We start from the raw sequence: 17,536 nt of genomic DNA, 5'->3' as shown, positions 1-17,536 counted from the left end.
TGCTCCGAAAAAAACGAAACGTAAGTGGCTTTTACAAACGACGACGTCGTCAACGGAGATTTATGAGCTCCTTTTTGTCGTCATCGGGTTGCTAGCCACGCCTATTCGCCAGTCGGCTCAGTATTCTTTATTTCCTATTTGGTTCTACACCTATATTCCTAGCTGTACTACATCAGAAGAGACAGCGAATCCCGGCAATCACCGTGCATTTTCATCTACCAGAGGCACTAATGAAAATGCCAGTCATTGACGGAATTCGTTGAATCTGGAATTAAAGCATACCCGTTCTTTTTCCTTCTCCCGTTCCTTCCGTTCTTTTCTTTTTAAGACAGGGTTGTTTTTTTGATAAAAATTTCCATTTGGGCGGGTGGAAAAAAAAAAAAAAAAAAAAAAGCCACCCACCACCCGCCGGGGGTCTACCACCCACGGCCCCCGCGCGATTATTTGCGTGCGGGTGCGGGCGGGTGATCTCATTTTTGAGTAATACGTAGACACTTGAACCTGCTTTGATAAATATGATTTTTGCGAACTTTCAGTGGAAATTCCGTTATTTTTTGTTTTTCAACAAATTTCTTGTGGTCGAATCAACGCTAATATAATTGTGAGTTTGACATTTCGTCCCGCCCTTTTTGAGAATTAAATTGTGAACTTCCACGTGAAGATAAAGATTTAAAAACGCATAGAAAGCCAACTCTCTAGTTAGTTCTTGGCTTTCCAACGCAACAGTTTCAATACAACGTGTCAAGTATAGATGTGAGCCTTCTGAATCTCCTAGCCTTGACTATCTGTACAACATCATTTTCAGAATGAACAAGTCGCAAAGATCACGACGGAAGAAGAAGTCGAAGGGAGGTGAAAGGAGCGAGAGAGGAAAGAGGGACAAAACGGGAGGAATGGAGAAAAGTGAGCGGAAGAAAAAAGGAAAGAAGAACCAGAGTGAACGGGTAAAGAAAAAGAAGGTGACTGAAACTGCATCAAGGGATACGACCGGAACTACTGGAAGTGGTGGATGTATTGGGTTGCTGACCAATGGAGAAGGATGTAGTAAAATGGAGAGAAGAGAACGGGCAAAAGAGAAGGAGAAGGAACAATGGAGTGGAGAGGAAATGGCAAAAAAGATGATTGCGAGCGGAGCTTTTGGTAATTTATCTTCGAATCCAAAGGGATAAAATACTGGATCAATATGGAAGATTTCAGATTCGGGCCTTATCGCCTCCGCATTCAAAGAGCTTCGCAACGAAAAGCCACCTCTCAATTCATGCATTTCGTTCAAGAACAACATGCATAAGATTCGAGCTCCCGACTTCCCAATTGCAGATGACAAAATAGTCAAACTCACTCATGCTCTGGATAACTTCATTTGTGCAGCAAAAGTCGCTGTTCCAAATTCAATCGGACAATGATTGTCACACAAGTTCCAGATGTGTCTACTCCTGTGAATATTGAAGACTTTTGGAGAATGATCTTCCAGGTAAAAATATAATCTCTAAACACGAAAGATAACTTTTCTTTCCAGGAGGAAGTTCACTCAGTTGTTCTTGCCCTGATGCCATTGGAATGCTCGGTGACCCTCCAACAGATCTTTCCCATTCTCAGTGGAACATTTGCCAATCATGGCAAAATGTTTTTGAACAACAAGAAAGTGGATTCGACGGTTGCAATGACCGCATATACATTGGAGATTCTGCCAGATGGATGCTCGAATTCCTTGTTCACAACAGTCTATCATCTTCACAATTGGAAGCAGAAAAGAGGATTGGATAATGTTGGAGACTTGGTTTCTACCGTTGAGAAGGTTCTCACGACTAATGAGGTGAGAATTCTTTTAAAATTGAAATAAAAATTAAAAACGTATTATTTTCAGAACACAGTGCTGATGAGTATGAACGGAATGGGTCGTGCTGGAACAATGCTTGCTCTTTTCACTTCAATGCTCCATGTTCAAAAAGGAAAAGAAGTGAATACGAAGGAGATTGTAGACAAGTTGAGAGGAGAAAGATGTGGTCTGATCGAGAATGCTGAGCAGTATGGAACGGTTTATAGAGCAATGGCTTTGTGGTTTAAGAACAAGTCGACGGATGAGGAGGTTCAGAAGAAGGTCAATGAGTTCGCACCATGTGTTCAGTGAACGTTTTTACTTCAATAAATTCTTCTAATTTTATAATCTTGAAAATCAAGCCCTGGCTCAGTGCAATCTCAGAATGATGAAATATTTTAGTTTTTGGAAGAAATTTTTCCCATTTTTTGTGGTATTTCACCAATATCTCAGGAACCAGCGTACTTCAAAAAATATGAACAAAAAATGAAATTAGCGATCTTCGTTTATGGGTGACGAAAATCAAAACAATCCCTCTTTATTTCCTCTTGTCATTACGAAATTCTCCGGGGGCAGTACTTTTTTTCAGCTTCATCCTCGTCTCCTTCACTCATCAACCTAATTTTTTTAATTCAATGTTTGTTTGCTTATGTTTGTTAGTTTCCATCAGACTTCATAATTTTTTCTTGATCTTTATTCAGAAGTTCCTAGAAACCAGCCCAAATTTGCATGATTTATTAAATTTTGCATCCTTGATTCGTATTTCCTTCCCCAATGATAACACCTTCTTCTTTCAATTTGTGTAAAGCCGGCGTCCAATACTTTTCAGGCAAATTTCTCAACTCTACGATTCTTCTTTTATACGATGGATTGTTGTCCCTTCTCCAGATGCGTTCTTTTTTTGTACACTGCCAAACCGCCTCGTCCCAGTATGAGCACTTTCCCAGCATTTTTCCTGAAATGAAAGTTATCTACAAGTGGATGAATTTGGAATTACCAAAAGGCTTTTCTGAATGACACCGCTGCAAAAACTCGATGAGCATGTTACATTCCTTGGTATGCAAGTGTGGCGATAGGTCAGGGAGCATCTGTAATCAACGGATGTCTGATGTTCGGGAGATCATTCGGAAGTTGATAAAAGACGGATAAGAACCGAGAAAAAAGTCTATGAAATATCATTTGTGATAAATTTTCATATTAAAAAGATACATATGAACTTGAAAATGGCACCGAATCTGAAAGAAACCTAGCTAATAAACAAAAAAATAAGAACAAATCTTGTACTAACAACGAAGAAAATCAGTCAATGTTTATGTCTTTTCCATCTTCACCATAAACATAATTGTCGTGGATTTCATGGAACAAGCCGCCACAGGATACGGTAGCTTTGAGTTTAGCGGCAAGAAGATAGCATCCGGAAAGTTTTCGATGAAGAGAGTAAATTTCTTCTGGGGGAGAAGTGAGTCTGCAAAATGAAGCTTTTTGAAAGTTCAATATTTTAAAAGTACCTGTGCTCTAACATTACTGGAATCAGCTTTTGTATTCTTTTTGTCACATCTTGATTGGCAAAATCATATGGATGATTACTAGCGAGAGTTTCGCCCATTATCATGACAGATTCCACATGTGCCTCTTCCATTACAGCAGTTTCGTATCCAGTCAAGAAACCGATTTCTCGAGAGAAACTGAAAAAATAAAACACTGAAATGTCATTTGAAAATCTGTTCAGACTTACTCAATAATCTTTTTTTTGTCTCCATCGTAAGCTGCCTTGATTATGTTCATATAAATGTCAACAAATTTCTTTCCATAAGCTCTTGAAGCTCCAAAGTCCAGGAGAACAAGCCGTGGTTCACCAGTCTTCGGATGTTTGCCAAGGAAAAAGTTGGACCAGTTTGGATCGGTTTGCATGAATCGCCATAAGAAAATCTTAAATAGGCTTTATATTTCGAAAGACTTCGCTATTGTTTTTGATACCTCTTTCAGACACAATTCGATGAACTTGCCAGCAATATAATCTCTGACTACTTGTGGTTCTTTTACACACGCATCTACTGGTTTACCATAGACTAGTTCAGTTGTCAGCACTCGCGAAGATGACAGTTCATCAATTACTTCGGGAACATATACATCTTCCCAATCTGCAATCAACTCCCGAAACTTTCTCATTGCTCTCGCTTCTCTTTCGTAATCACACTCTTGCTTCAATTCTCTTCTAGCCACTGCAACGAATGCGTCCAAGAACATTCCTTTTGGAAAAATGCCTCCGACTGAAAGTACCGATACCAAATTGTCGATATCAGAGTCTATTCCCTCGGCCACACCGGGATACTGTACTTTCACTGCAACGATTCTCCCATCTTTCAGAGTTGCTTTATGCACTTGTCCAATAGAAGCACACGCGAATGGCTTATCATCAAACTGCTCAAATTTATCCCTCCAATCGTCTCCGAAAGCATCTCTCATTTGACGGTGAACTTGTTTGAGTGGCATGAAATCAGCCGATTGGCGAACTCTTTCAAAAATTTCAAGAAGAGCAGGTGGTACTGTAGATGAATCTTGAATTGAAAGCATTTGGCCTAGTTTGAGAGCAGCTCCTCGGACCTGAAAATATAAGGTGTCTAATGGAACCTTGTAAAAAATAAGCTCACTCTACATAAAGTAGCTACGATACGATCAGCATTGGCTTCAGATAGAAATGGATTCTTGGGAACTCCTTCTTCTTGTAACTTCTTTCCGATTCCAAAGGCTCTTCTTGTAACTTCAGCGGTTGCTCCACCCAGAAGACCAAAAGCCAACTGTCCAAACGTAGCTAATCTTCCGATTCTAGTAGCTGGAACGGAGCTTTCATTGCTTCGTGTTAACGTATGAACGTTTCCCATTTCTAGGTTCACTTCAAAATTTTTCGGTAATTCCGGACGATAAACTTCTGGTTTTGTTTTCTTGTCGCCGTAAATTGCTGTCTCGGCATTATCGTCTTGGACGGATTTTGCAGCTTTTATCAGAAAATCCGCCTCTTCCCTGGTCAAAGTTTTGTCCAAAGGTTGAGCATCTGGCAAGGCTGGAAAAATACTATGAATTCAAGAATGGAGTTTACTGAATTACCGGTTGCTTCAGTAAATCCACTACTCTGATCAGTGACTCCTTCTAACTTCAACTTTCTAGGTTCTGTGACTACTGTTCCTGTGATTTGTCGAGCTGTTGTCACTCCTAAAATCGATTGAATAAGAACTTCCACTCGCCCAATTGCTGGTACTGCAGCTCTGATCTGTGAAGGGATTGGCAACTCAGCTGTAGGATTTGAAATCGCCCAGGTCCCCAGTTTTGTCAGAGTCGGTAAGGGAAATGGTACAGAAATGGCTCCTTTGCTGATTTTTTCAGCAGTGGATATCAAATTCGCAACTAAAGTAGACTGAATTGGAGACGATTGCTTGACATATTGTCGTTCTCCTGATTCAGAAATAGTGAATCCAGCTGAACCAGGATATATTCCTTGGGACATTAGTTTTGCGAAAGTTTCGATTCCAGCTGCAACAACCCTAGCGCGTTGAAGAGTTTCATTTGTTGATGGAAGTGCAGTAGAAAGAACTGAATCATTTGTTTTGTTTGGCTCCTGAAAAGAAAACGATTTTTAAAATTATCCGCATGAATACAGTAATCTAACTTTCAATGGATCCACATCTTGCCCACCCATTACCACCGTCTGGAGGGCTTTTCTTCTGATCTGTTTCTCAATTCTCCGTCCATCGTACCCAAGTTGACTTCTCACAGCCATGCAGATTCCATCACAAATTGGTCCGATCTCCTGTTGGCACCATTTCAGCGTTGAAGCGGGCGGCCGTTTTGTGGTCATCTGAAAACTATACTATTTATTGCGAACTTGAGATGAACGATACTTGTAAGAACAACGGAAAGAATGGAATAACAAAGAAAGAATTTTGAAAAATCTAATTCGAGAAAAGAAGCTAGGAGAAAAATCTTGAAAAAAAAAAGTTAAGAGGACGTTGATCGAAGTTGCTTCCACTCTGAAATGCCTTCAACGAGGATTTGGTTAGTGTCCTGCGTTTCAAGCCAAGCGACTGTAGACCTCATATACGTGACAACTTTTAGCAAATGAACTGGGTCTACTTCCCGATTCATGTACAAGCATCTCCATATTGCACCAGCAAGAACTCGGTCATCGTGAAGGAAACCCTACAATCAGGAGATAGTTGTATGAACTTAAATGAAGATCTAACCTCATCATATTCGAAAAATGTTTGTAAATGTAATCCGTGCATATGCTTCATATCGTTCTTCCCTGTCATGATTTGGTTCAACTCTTTGCTCACAATCCCTAACCTAAAATAAAAATAAAAATTAAGTGTACCAAAAATGTGGAAAATATTACCTGTGATCAATATCCAACCACATCGTAGAAAGAAGACCTCTCTGCAATCTCATGTATGCTTTTCCATCAAACTCTGAATGCAGTCTCATCAGAACCATCCATGTGTGCATCAGTGTCAACTTGTACCTTCAAAATTTATATTGTTATCTGAAAAGCCATGTTGGTAGAGTTTACCAAGAAGACATGTAGTCGCCCAGACCAAAAGCTTCACATAACTTTCGGAAATCATAATTGTCTGCACAATTGTAATAAAGTTGAGCTGATGCGCGGTCCAGGATTGATTTGACAGATTGATCAAGCCCATCTGACTTGAATTTCATCTTCAAAGAGCTGGTGAATCTTTGAATAGTCGGAGGTACTTTTGAAACGGGCATCTGTAATTATAAGACTATTCCAAATTTCATTGTCATTTTTTAAATAACCTGCAGCATCTCTTGCGTCATGTCTTCCACTGTTCTCTTCTTGGACGTCTCCAAAAGCCTATATGAAGCAGACAGACGCCTGACTATGTGTCTAGTAACAAGCATTCTGAAAAAAAAAGTTATTTCATTTTTAGCACATCAAATCAGTTTTAACAAAAAAAATGAAGAAAAATGCTCATGGCCTAGAAAATAAATTCACTCGGCCACCAGTTGCAGAGGCAAACTTTGCAGAGCATACTTTTGATGAATGGTTCCAAATTTGAATTAAAAACAAATAATCTAGATGAAGACTGTGTTTTTAATTATTTTTTTTTCTGCGTTGCTGAAAATTAATCTTTTTAATTATGAAATAGTATAACGGAACTACATCATTAGCTCCGGCTGGAGCTGTTTTATCGATTTTATCCGGACAGTTCAGTCTTTGCAGTTCCTCCGTCAACGCTAACTGCTCTTATGTCTCAAATTCCAACGTTCTCTTAATTTATATTTTAGATTTCACTCGAAAATGCTCCTCCCTCGACTGGACGAGGTCCGTCGAGCATGGACGGCGTTCCATTTTTTCAACACACTTCTGGCTCTAGCGTTCCCGGTTATCCGGTCGACATTCCTCTGTGACTTTGTCTTCGCAACAGAAGGAAATGAACAATGCGAAATTGATTCGGTTAGCAACAAAACTTCATAATTCTTAATGTAATAAAAACTTAATTCTTTCAGAGAGAACGAGAAATCCTCATGTTCCTTTTGATCATTTTGGCTTGGAAGGGAAGAAAGGCAACGAACTGGATGCATTATGTCAACAACATCTTTCTTTTTTCGAAGGTTAGTTATTTACTTATTTAAGAAAAATGACTTGAAATTTTAGATCGCTGGAATGTTCCTATTCATCCGGGCCGATATTCTAGCTGGAATTATTTACATCTTGGCTTGTCTCAGTTAGTTCATAATTCAAAATGAATAGGTTCCAATTGTCGTAATTTCAGTCATCACAGTTGTCTTTCCCGAACCGGTTTACAATGGTCCAGAACAAGTGACATACTTTCAAGGAGAACAACTATATGAAGAGCTCACAAAGAACCGAAACACTATTTGGATCATCCAATTCTTCACAACATGGAGTCCCGAGTGTAGACACGTTTCACCAGTTTTCGCAGAACTCAGTCAGAAGTTCACTCTTCCGAACATGAAATTCGGAAAATTGGATATTGGTAGATGGGCGAAAGAAGGCGAACGTTTCAGAGTGAATGCCCATCCAATGTCTCGCCAATTGCCGACTATTTGCGTCTTCATGTGAGTCTTCCAACTTGTAGAGCTTCAGCTCACGGTAGTGTTTTTAGAGATGCTAAAGAAATATCGCGCCGCCCCCTAGTCAACGACAGTCGTCGTGCTATTCCATTCGTCTTCAGTGAAGAAAACTGCATTCTCGCGTTCGACCTGGTCAACTTGCTAAATGAGCAAAAACAGAAGAAAGTTGGAAAGACAAGCAAGCAAGATTGAAAAATACCGTATCAATGATATTCATGACATGCACTCCGAATCAAGAACAGATACTTAAAAAACGTACACCAAAATAGGCTTGTTGAATTGTTTGAATTTATTTGGTTTATTTAATATAGGTTACAAAAGTATATTCAACTATTTGACATTTATAATAAAGTTATTGCATTTATACGACTACACGAGGATCCCAGCATGTTTTATGCTCAACTTTCAAGGCCAGCAGACGCTCGATGTCACTTGGGGAAATCTAAAAATTGGAATTAAAAAAGGCAAATTACTTGTCAAAAACTTACTGCTAATTTGGTGACCTTGAAGTTGCTGACAACATGCTCCGGCTTAGTGGTTCTAGGTAATACGCTGATTCCCTGGCAAAATGCGAATCCCAATAGAAGAACCGGGATTTCGACTTTGTATTTTTGAGCGAGCTCGACAACCAACGTTTCCTTTGATAAATCTTCTCTATATGTAGGACTTCCGAGGCTACTGTATGCCTGGAATTAATGTGTCACATCTCTCTGAGGGATTCTATTTCGAATAACCTGGAAGTGAATATTGTTGTCCCGACAAAACTTGACCAGCTCGTCTTGATGGAAATGTGGATGATATTCAACCTGGAATCGTATATTTAAAGGTTAAGTTTTAGAAAAGAAGAGAACCTGGTTAACCGCAGGAACTACTGTACTTGACTTTTTTAGTTCTTCCAGATGAGAGATTTCGAAATTCGAAACACCGATTGCTTTTAATTTTCCTTCGTTCATCATTGCGCACATCACATCCCAACTCTCTTGTCTCAAAGCCTTGTTTTTTGGGTTTTCGCTCTTTAGAGAGCTTCCAGGCCAATGGATGAGCATCAGATCAAGATAGTCGACCTTAAGATCTTTCAAAGATTTTTCAATACTCTTCCTTGCTTCTTTGAGCCCTGCGTTGGCCGGTCCCAGTTTAGATGTAATCCAAATGTCTTCCCTAAAAATATTGGAAAGTTTGAAAAACCTTTTCCGCTCAACAGTACCGTTTAAGGTTGTGTTGTGGTAGTACTTTCTCCAAAATTCTACCGATCGCTGCCTCGTTTCCATAGACCTGGGCGGTATCAATGAACCGATACCCTTCTTTGAGACCTTCATCTATCACTTTATAAAGGGTTTCTTCATTTCTGATCTGAATGAAGCAACTAGATATAAAGTAGGCAAATCATGAAAACTATACCTGCCAAGTCCCCATTCCAATCAACGGCATTTTGCCCTTCACATACGAGCGATGATCCATTTTTAAGACAATTTATCGAACCCTTTCAACCGGATATAAGGTATATGAAAAATTAGGCAAGAAATAAAAGTATGGTTAATAGCAAACCGTGAGCAAAACATTCTGACACACAAATAAGCCAACTTTATGGTGGGATACCTCGTTTTGCGGAATTCGCGGATCGCACACAGTTATCTATCAAAAAAAAATCAAGTATCAAGTAAGGGATGAAAATATTTTTTAAAAGTAGTACAGGAGATCTAGAAGAAGGAAAACAAAAATAATAATTGAAAAAAGGGTGATTTGTAATTGATATGATAACATTTCAGCATGAGAGTCTTGAGTCTTAAAAAGGCACGAGAGAAAAGGAAAAACGAAAAAAATTCCATAATTGGATCCATATTAATAAATTTTTAAGTTAATCAGTTTTATTCTCCATTAGAAGTTACTAGGTACATTCTGATGATTGTCCTCCAAATGTCGCCTTTCGTTATTGAATGGATCTGAAATATTTGTAATTGTTTTTAAATTATTAGCCTCGTTCAACTCACTTCCTTGGTGATCAAAAGGTATTCCCTTGAAAAGTCGTTTCTCTACTTCCCTGTCGTTCAACTTGTCACTATCCCAAAAATCCCCTACCACGTCATAGTATGCCAATCCAGACAAATTGAGCAATAATTGACGATATAATGTTCCCTTCGGAAGAGTTAGTTTCTGAAAAAATAAAGTTTACCGTAAAACGTGTATTGAAAAGCATGTTCTTTTTTCAAGGTCTTCAGAAGTGTTTCTGAGATTTGGAAACTTGGTTGTGAAAATGGCTAGAGAAAAAGGTATTCGAAACTTCCATTCACTATTATCTTTCTATACATATTTTGCAGTTTTTGTGAAAATATAAGAGCACCAACCAATTCAAATGTTCTTGATAAATCTTCATGTAGAAAACCCCATTGTATTCCATGTCTCTCTAGAATTTTTTTGGGCGTATACCATTTTTCCTGTGCCACTAGGAGCCTCCTGACTCCGGAAAATTTGGGACCGTTGAGAAGACGTTTCCTGGCCTTGAAAAGAGAATTTCAATAATCTACCCTGTGAATCAAAAACACCTTTTCGAAGAACTTATCGTTGTCTACACTCTTCATCTCCAGAACATCAGCTAAAGAGAATCGTCCATAATAAAATTTATCTTCAATGATCTCATCCAGATTATACTCCAAAAGTTTATTGACTTTGTTTTCCAAACCCGAACACATTTCCCAGCAGAATTCGGCTTCGTCGCCTCTGATACCAACAAAACCACCTTCTTCTAAAACCGCCAATTTCTCCTCCGCATCATCTGCACATGCTTCTGCCATAGCAGCATCCCACCTCGTGAATCTCTTATCATGTTCTTCTCTTGTCATTTTTTCGGTGTTCCAATGTTGTTGTGCATCGATCGGCCGCAACTTTTGTATATGTCGTTGTGATTTGAACAGGCGAACGATCCTTCTCATTCGTTTGCACTTTCCTTCCAAGAAGGAAATTAGTTCCAGGTGAGGATTATTTGTTGTCGACAGATCATTCTTGATTTCTTTTTCAAGACGGTTCCGGAGTGAGCTGCCTACTGCTAGGTCGTCGTCTTCCATCTCTACATTTGCTGACAATTCCACCTTCATCTGTGGCAGATCTTCAACAAAAATACTATTGGAAGTACGAACTATTGAATTTTGTCATCCTTTCACAAACCTTCTTTGCTCTTTTTAAACTTATGATAAAGTCCATAGGCAGCTCTCTGAAATTATGAAGAAAATCAGTGAATAATCATTTTAATAGATCAACTCACACAAATTTCGTTAAAATCGTCATTGGAAAGTGTGCATGGAAGAACTAAACATAAATTTGGAACAGACTTCATATGGTGTTTACCCCTGATATGAGAATCAGGTAGTACAAGTTCTTCTTTTGATAGGGGATGATTATTGTAACTTTCCAAATAGGATGATTCTTCCGGTGACAATACCAGTTGTGGAGAATGGTAAGAAGAGTCTGGATCTTTGTTTACTCCAATTGAGTCAGACATTGCGTCGGCGTCAAAGAACTCGGTATCCGAATTCATTCAGGCGCGGACAATGATATATCAAACCTATAATTAACGAGGTTTCGTCTATTTTGTAAATGGCATTTTCCATTTAATGAATTCTTTTTTTTTTCAGAAGTGTTGAGATAATAATAAATCGAAGAAAGAAAAAACCAAATATTCAAAGATAAGTGATGATGGAGCAACAACAATAGTTGTGTGATAAAATAAGCATGAAAACGATGACAGCGAATTTTTTATTCTAAATATTTCAATCAAATATGAAAATTAGGCGACTTGTCAGATCTACTGGGCGATGAAGATGGTGACGTGGTTTGATCAAACTCGATTCGCATCGTCTCTACCTTCTGAAAAAGGTTTTATAACTAAGAATGCGAGCTTTTCTATTTTTCTTAAACCTCTTGTTGAATAAACTTTTTTTCAGCAGATGTGTTCACGGCTCTGTGGAATTCATCCTTGTAATGTGCATCACGGGCTTGACGAAACTCCGAATCAGTACATGATTCAGTTGGATTTTTCGAGAATCCGCATGGTGTCGGTGGATCAGGCTGGAAATGTTTTGATGAAAAAGCTTAGAACCTCGCTTCCTTGTAACTCACGACGAAAAGATGACCGTGTGTGTAAGCTCTTGGTTGATAGGTCAGCAGAAGATTATGTTCGTTGAATGTAGCTCTTCTAGCCCGAGAAATCCATTGACCAAACGCGGTAAACCACTAAAAAATATCCGTTGCTGTGGAACAGAGAAATACAACGAACAATATGTAAAGAGAGAAGAACGAACAAAGCTATCAACCTGCATGGAAACCAATGGGTGGATATCATTTCAATAATATGGAAAAGGATGCCAAATGTAGAAATGACAGCAGACGATAGGAACCGCACATTTTCGAAGCTGTATCGACAGTGGTGATTACTTATCAAAGTTGGGGTCTTCTCGAAACTCACTGCATAACTGGATAATCAAATTAGCTGTTTTAAAGCACAAAAATAAATAATTAATATTTGAAATAAGAGATCAACAAAAAATACATAATGCACAAAGTACACGATCATATGCAATAATATTTATAGTAAGAAACAAAATTTGGATTCAGATGGGGAACGATTTAAGAGAAATCAACCTGTGACTATGATTCTGAGTATCAACAAACAAAATTCTGATTATCATCCGTACAATAAAAAAAGCTTAAAAGGGGGAGGGGGTTGGGTAAAACAAATACAGTCAGAAAGTGCTCAAAATAAATACTGAATAGGAGAAAATATTACATGCGAATAAATTATATGGAAAGAAATTACAGGCATAGAAATTCTTATACAGCTATTGGGATGTGAACTTCTTTAGGGAATCATAGAAAGTGCGATGGATTTGCATGAATTTTGAATAATCTTCTGGGCGTATAACAGAATCTTCCACTTTTGGAAACATGTCACCAGCAGATGTACGACGGAATTTTGATGGCATATGTCTTTCTGGTGTAGGCGTGTTGTTATTTCCAAGCTCATGAAGACGTTGTTCAAGAATCGAGATTCCATTCTGTGAAAAAAGATTAATTTATGGAACTTTCGCTGAACACAAATTTTATAAAGGGACTGAATTAGTTAATTGAGAAGTTTTTGATTTCTGAAAATAAAAATTTTTCTCTATGAGTATTACTTACTGCAATCGTCTGAACATCAACCACGTGCTTCAGGAATAGATGAATGACATGATCTATTTTATAGGTCAAAACGGGGGACCGTTTTCCACTGAGCAGAGCTCCTCTTCTGTAAAATCAGTGTTAGAGAAGATTCATAATACCGAACAGCATCTTACTTGCTTAATCTCTTCAACCGATCCGCCACTTCGTCATCTAACTGATCTTCTTCGTTGGAACATATATCCACTGGAATGACGCAAGACCATATTTTGACAGGAATGTCTATTCCTGGAGGCATGATAACAGCAAAAGCCAAAGCGCTGCGATCTTCATCCGAAAGAACTTCGACACATCGTTGGAGAGAACTAGATAGTGACTTATAACAGTAGGGAGTGATACATTCAATTGCAGATAATCCACGAGTTTCCAGTTTACTGTTCAGCTGGGCCATCCTGAAAATGTATTTATTTGGGCGATTCTTTAGGTGGTATATTGAGATGAAAAAACCTTTTTTTAGTGAGTTAAAATTATTTCCGGCAAGAGGAAACAAAATTTTAAATTTTTTCTATGGAAACGGGAATGGAAGAAATCTTCGAAAGTCTTCCGGAAAACTGAAAAAAATCAACTGTTCCATCCCGTTTCTGCTGAAAAACTGACGTCAAACGGAAACGGAAAGAACATTTTGTCTTTACGGCCAACGGAAACGGAAATGTTTTTTTTTTTCGGGAAACGAGTTAAATATTTACTATACTCACTTCTCGAATGTTTTCGGTTCGCATGACTTGAAAATCATCATGAGAGCTGCTGGATTTCCGCTCGTTAGATCAATGGTTTTGTGTAAGATATCCTCGTCTCTCTCAATAGCAGGCACCGGCATGCCATATGATTCCAACAATTCGAAGCATTCATAACTTTCCAACGGTGTGACTTCTATAAATTCGCATTCCGGTGAAGCTGCATTTGAAATTTCAACATCTCTGGTGGTGATCAAACAGCGAAGGCGAAGTTCCTGAGCCCAACGGATTGTGTCTTCTTGAACCACATCATCAAGAACGAACAAAGTATTTGGCCGGTCAATGAGAGCGTTCGCAATTTGAAAAAATTGAATTTTTAACTCAACAATCAACATTGGTGTAAAATTGATCTAACGTAGTCAAGACCCCATTTTATTTTTTGTCACATACAGTCAGCAATCTTTGAAAAGACTCACCATTCTCTTCAGCACAACAGATGTAACGTGTTCGACGGACGGAAAATTGAGCAGGTCGTCTTCACTTCTTGAAAGAACACGGTTAATGAAGTCGGGCATGTTGTGCGAGTCATCCGTGTCGCTCACAACACGGGCTCGTCTTTAAACACACAGAACATGCAAGTGCAAAGAGAAAAATATTCTGCGAAATAATCTCGAAATTTTGTGCTTTGTGTCTTTTTTCACTGGACAAGATTAAGACTCACTTGAGCATCAGCAGTAGATCTGTGAATAAATCGAATGTGGCTTTCGGCGTTGTTCCGCTATCTTTGAGCCACACGACAGAATCGTAGTTTCTTAAAATAATAGTTGAATAAATGGTCTTAAAATAATAGTTGAATAAATGGTCTTAAAATAATAGTTGAATAAAATAAAAGATATTAGAAAAAGAAATGCTGACAGAAATTTAGATTATTTAATTGAGATGCCCTTTCTTGGATTACAAAAACTTGAAGGATATGTTTGATTCCTAATTTCTGAATTTAAAAATTTTGTGTGCTGAATATTTTGCTTTTCACTGCGAGATATCATCTTATGATTCCTTTTAAAAGTCGTAGTGTCTTATTTCGCTTATTCAGAAACAGTTTCAAAAATCTTACATTCCAATGAGTTGATCTGATTTCGACAGTGCTTGTGACGCGATGACGGATTTTCCTGATCCAGAGCGTCCGTGAAGAAACAGGAAAAAAGACTCTGAAAAAATCAAAATACTAATCCGAACCAAGGCTTGAAACTGAAACTTGAAGATCAGTTTCCCTCGGACAACTTACCCAAATCACACATTTCGTCTAACTTCTCGATCACTCGATCCACGTGGAATTCTCTACTGAAGCAGTTCATTTGTTTCGGAACGTTACCCAGTAGAAGTTTACGATCAAGCATTTGCCTTGAAAATTTTGGAACTAGCACAACAGGTCGTAGTTTATCGGGTTGATGTGTAGCAAACCAGAGATACTCATCAAGAAAGTCCTTCAGATGATTTTGATTATTGTATTCGAAAAAGTCAATGAGCGGAGCCAATTCCGACGCTTGCCGTCGATAAGCTCGAAGGAAATTCGCAATTCTTTCAAGACGAGTTGGCATATTACTGATGAGATCAGAATGGTCTTCTGTGAAAATTTTTTCGCCTTCCAAATAGGTTAGCGCATCTCGTGGTTCGAAGTCCTGGATGAGCATTGTGTGTGCTGCATTCAAAGCTCGACATTCGATTTCACAAAGCATCTATAAATGAACCATTGACATGAAAAAAAAACTAGCTCAATAAATACGATCATAGTGCATTCGACACAACGAATATTCAAATACAATTTTGAGAAAGATAAAATCTATTTCATTGGTGATCCATTGTACAGGGAGGTAAGATTTGAAAATTAGAAATATTGGCAAATGGGCACATAATAGGTGAGAAGTGAGCATTATTATATTTATAGCAGTTTATCTTTTCCCTTTAGTTTGGTAATGATCACACGTCCTTCTTCCAAATCCTCGGTAGTTGCTGTTAATTGGCGTGAATCCCATCCCTGTAATTTTTTTAATTGAGTCCGATAAATTCTTACTAAAAAACATACATTGATCCCTTTCAAACCTATGACTTTTTCATTGACAATATCGAGTTTCGCATGAATTTCGTTGAATGTTTTGCACCAAACAATTACATCCTCTCCATGCTTGAATGTTCTATTTTCGAAGATCAATTTGGGTTTTATAATAGTAACATTTAGGTTTCTTTTTTTAACACCAGGCACAGGCGAAGGTAGACGGTTTCTTATGGCAAATAGATCTCCCCGAATTCTTGCATTTTCAAATGCCAGTGTGATATTGAATTCTGGTATTTTCGTGGGTGGATGAGAATTGAAGTATGTTGCAGGTTCTATAAGATTCCCTCCTCCTCTTCCTCTCAGAGTCTTCTTGTTGGTATCAAAAGATTGTTGAGTTCCGCCAGCTTTTGTGATGTCAATCACACCATATTCTTGGATATTGTACTTTTCCATTTCGTCCACACGCCCATTCGCTTCCTCCTCCAGTTCTCGTACCCGGACTTCGAACTGAGCTGTGTATTCCCGCTCCCTAGTGACATATTCGTGCTTTGCTGAAAAAGTTTCAAGTGAATGGATTTGAATATTTCGTTTATCGAAATTCACCTCTATCTTCCGCTCGCGCTCGATGTCGCAAAATTCTCGTATCCTGCACTTGCCTCTGTTTTCCGATTTTACGACGTTCAGTGAGCAAAAGTGGATGGGTGTCTGGAAATCTCACATAAAACAGACAAATCCATTTATTTTCGCATGAAAAGGTACCTCTTTTCAATAAATCAAGCTCCTCCAGTAATTTATCGATCGACATATGACCGGCATTTCGAATGAAATCTGGAACAAATTCAATGTTTAATTACTTGTCAACTTCTGAAGGCGAATTACGTCTGATTTTGTCTAATAAAACACACCTTCATCAAACTCCACATCGTATGAATGTGATGGGCCGGCGATATCGGCTTCCTGCATTTCAAATGTGATTATTGGTGCCGTTCAGTATAAATTACCATTTAAGGCTTGGATAATGATAAAACTTTGTCAAGCTTGCTTCTCGAGATTTCAATTGTCTTTCAAGTTGTATGAACAACTGATAGAAAACTGAATGAGCGAATTGAATTCAAAAAAAGATGGTGCGCAGAGCCGTTGGCTGGATAGTCAACGTAATTCGAATTCGCGGGAGAAATCTGTCGTAAGTTATGATGCACTAGTCGAAGCTGCAGTGTTTGCACTGTTTTCTACAAAAATAATTTCAGAAGTGAGCAAGATGTGCAAAGATCTTTGCAAAGAATGGGAGGGTATTAAATGTATTAATTTGAAAAATTGAAAGGTATATTTCAGAAGGTATTCAATATATTTATCGCGAAACAATTTTTCTTCGAATTCTATTGTAGCAGAAATGCAAGTGCCTAATTCCGAAGTTTTGATGTTTTTTTTGCTATTCACGCTATCCCACAGAATAATTCCGAACTGCAAATTAATTTTTGATCTACAGAAAAAAAGTTTGGCGCGATCACAATTGCAGGTCTAAAACCATAATTTCAGAATTTTTTATCTGATTCTGTGGAGATTGAAGATGATTCAAATGATTCTTAAAAAATTAATAAGTGGTTATAGATTCATGTATGGTCGTTTTCCGGAATAAAAAATGTCAAAAATGGTCATTTTTTAAAGTTTTTT

General features: G+C 38.2%; 9 protein-coding genes across 9 annotated transcripts; 2 read left to right on the top strand and 7 right to left on the bottom strand.

The window, feature by feature from the left end:
• Positions 1 to 1,049: 1,049 nt before the first annotated feature.
• Positions 1,050 to 2,128, top strand: CBG17956 (the record flags this gene model as incomplete). Its single annotated transcript, XM_002641974.2, has 4 exons — positions 1,050 to 1,140; positions 1,198 to 1,379; positions 1,517 to 1,813; positions 1,865 to 2,128. 4 exons carry the CDS (start codon positions 1,050 to 1,052, stop codon positions 2,126 to 2,128), a joined length of 834 nt encoding a protein of 277 aa, XP_002642020.2.
• A 987-nt stretch (positions 2,129 to 3,115) lies between these two features.
• Cbr-coq-8 lies at positions 3,116 to 5,669 on the bottom strand (the record flags this gene model as incomplete). Its single annotated transcript, XM_002641975.1, has 7 exons — positions 3,116 to 3,281; positions 3,325 to 3,501; positions 3,552 to 3,745; positions 3,794 to 4,420; positions 4,468 to 4,877; positions 4,922 to 5,429; positions 5,481 to 5,669. The coding sequence occupies 7 exons, from the start codon at positions 5,667 to 5,669 to the stop codon at positions 3,116 to 3,118; spliced, it is 2,271 nt and encodes a 756-aa protein (XP_002642021.1).
• Positions 5,670 to 5,809: 140 nt separating this feature from the next.
• Positions 5,810 to 6,733, bottom strand: CBG17958 (the record flags this gene model as incomplete). Its single annotated transcript, XM_045243977.1, has 5 exons — positions 5,810 to 6,010; positions 6,055 to 6,142; positions 6,207 to 6,332; positions 6,381 to 6,580; positions 6,629 to 6,733. 5 exons carry the CDS (start codon positions 6,731 to 6,733, stop codon positions 5,810 to 5,812), a joined length of 720 nt encoding a protein of 239 aa, XP_045096352.1.
• Positions 6,734 to 7,133: 400 nt separating this feature from the next.
• CBG17959 lies at positions 7,134 to 8,122 on the top strand (the record flags this gene model as incomplete). Its single annotated transcript, XM_002641977.1, has 5 exons — positions 7,134 to 7,289; positions 7,343 to 7,447; positions 7,491 to 7,560; positions 7,609 to 7,915; positions 7,963 to 8,122. 5 exons carry the CDS (start codon positions 7,134 to 7,136, stop codon positions 8,120 to 8,122), a joined length of 798 nt encoding a protein of 265 aa, XP_002642023.1.
• A 169-nt stretch (positions 8,123 to 8,291) lies between these two features.
• CBG17960 lies at positions 8,292 to 9,388 on the bottom strand (the record flags this gene model as incomplete). The annotated part of the gene is made up of 6 exons (XM_002641978.1): positions 8,292 to 8,372; positions 8,419 to 8,616; positions 8,665 to 8,736; positions 8,782 to 9,088; positions 9,135 to 9,280; positions 9,329 to 9,388. The coding sequence occupies 6 exons, from the start codon at positions 9,386 to 9,388 to the stop codon at positions 8,292 to 8,294; spliced, it is 864 nt and encodes a 287-aa protein (XP_002642024.1).
• A 417-nt stretch (positions 9,389 to 9,805) lies between these two features.
• CBG17961 lies at positions 9,806 to 11,459 on the bottom strand (the record flags this gene model as incomplete). Its single annotated transcript, XM_045243976.1, has 5 exons — positions 9,806 to 9,870; positions 9,919 to 10,081; positions 10,471 to 11,030; positions 11,090 to 11,135; positions 11,187 to 11,459. 5 exons carry the CDS (start codon positions 11,457 to 11,459, stop codon positions 9,806 to 9,808), a joined length of 1,107 nt encoding a protein of 368 aa, XP_045096353.1.
• A 236-nt stretch (positions 11,460 to 11,695) lies between these two features.
• CBG17962 lies at positions 11,696 to 12,263 on the bottom strand (the record flags this gene model as incomplete). Its single annotated transcript, XM_002641980.1, has 4 exons — positions 11,696 to 11,788; positions 11,840 to 11,989; positions 12,041 to 12,154; positions 12,198 to 12,263. The coding sequence occupies 4 exons, from the start codon at positions 12,261 to 12,263 to the stop codon at positions 11,696 to 11,698; spliced, it is 423 nt and encodes a 140-aa protein (XP_002642026.1).
• Positions 12,264 to 12,759: 496 nt separating this feature from the next.
• Positions 12,760 to 15,548, bottom strand: Cbr-ced-4 (the record flags this gene model as incomplete). Its single annotated transcript, XM_002641981.2, has 8 exons — positions 12,760 to 12,975; positions 13,100 to 13,205; positions 13,255 to 13,530; positions 13,834 to 14,171; positions 14,289 to 14,427; positions 14,534 to 14,623; positions 14,927 to 15,020; positions 15,098 to 15,548. 8 exons carry the CDS (start codon positions 15,546 to 15,548, stop codon positions 12,760 to 12,762), a joined length of 1,710 nt encoding a protein of 569 aa, XP_002642027.2.
• A 203-nt stretch (positions 15,549 to 15,751) lies between these two features.
• Positions 15,752 to 16,828, bottom strand: CBG17964 (the record flags this gene model as incomplete). Its single annotated transcript, XM_045243975.1, has 5 exons — positions 15,752 to 15,847; positions 15,896 to 16,416; positions 16,469 to 16,570; positions 16,625 to 16,693; positions 16,771 to 16,828. 5 exons carry the CDS (start codon positions 16,826 to 16,828, stop codon positions 15,752 to 15,754), a joined length of 846 nt encoding a protein of 281 aa, XP_045096354.1.
• Positions 16,829 to 17,536: the final 708 nt, after the last annotated feature.

Source organism: Caenorhabditis briggsae (assembly GCF_000004555.2).
Source record: "Caenorhabditis briggsae complete genome, chrIII, whole genome shotgun sequence".
NCBI classification, from domain to species: Eukaryota; Metazoa; Nematoda; class Chromadorea; order Rhabditida; family Rhabditidae; genus Caenorhabditis; species Caenorhabditis briggsae.
This window is presented reverse-complemented; position numbering and strand designations above follow the sequence as displayed.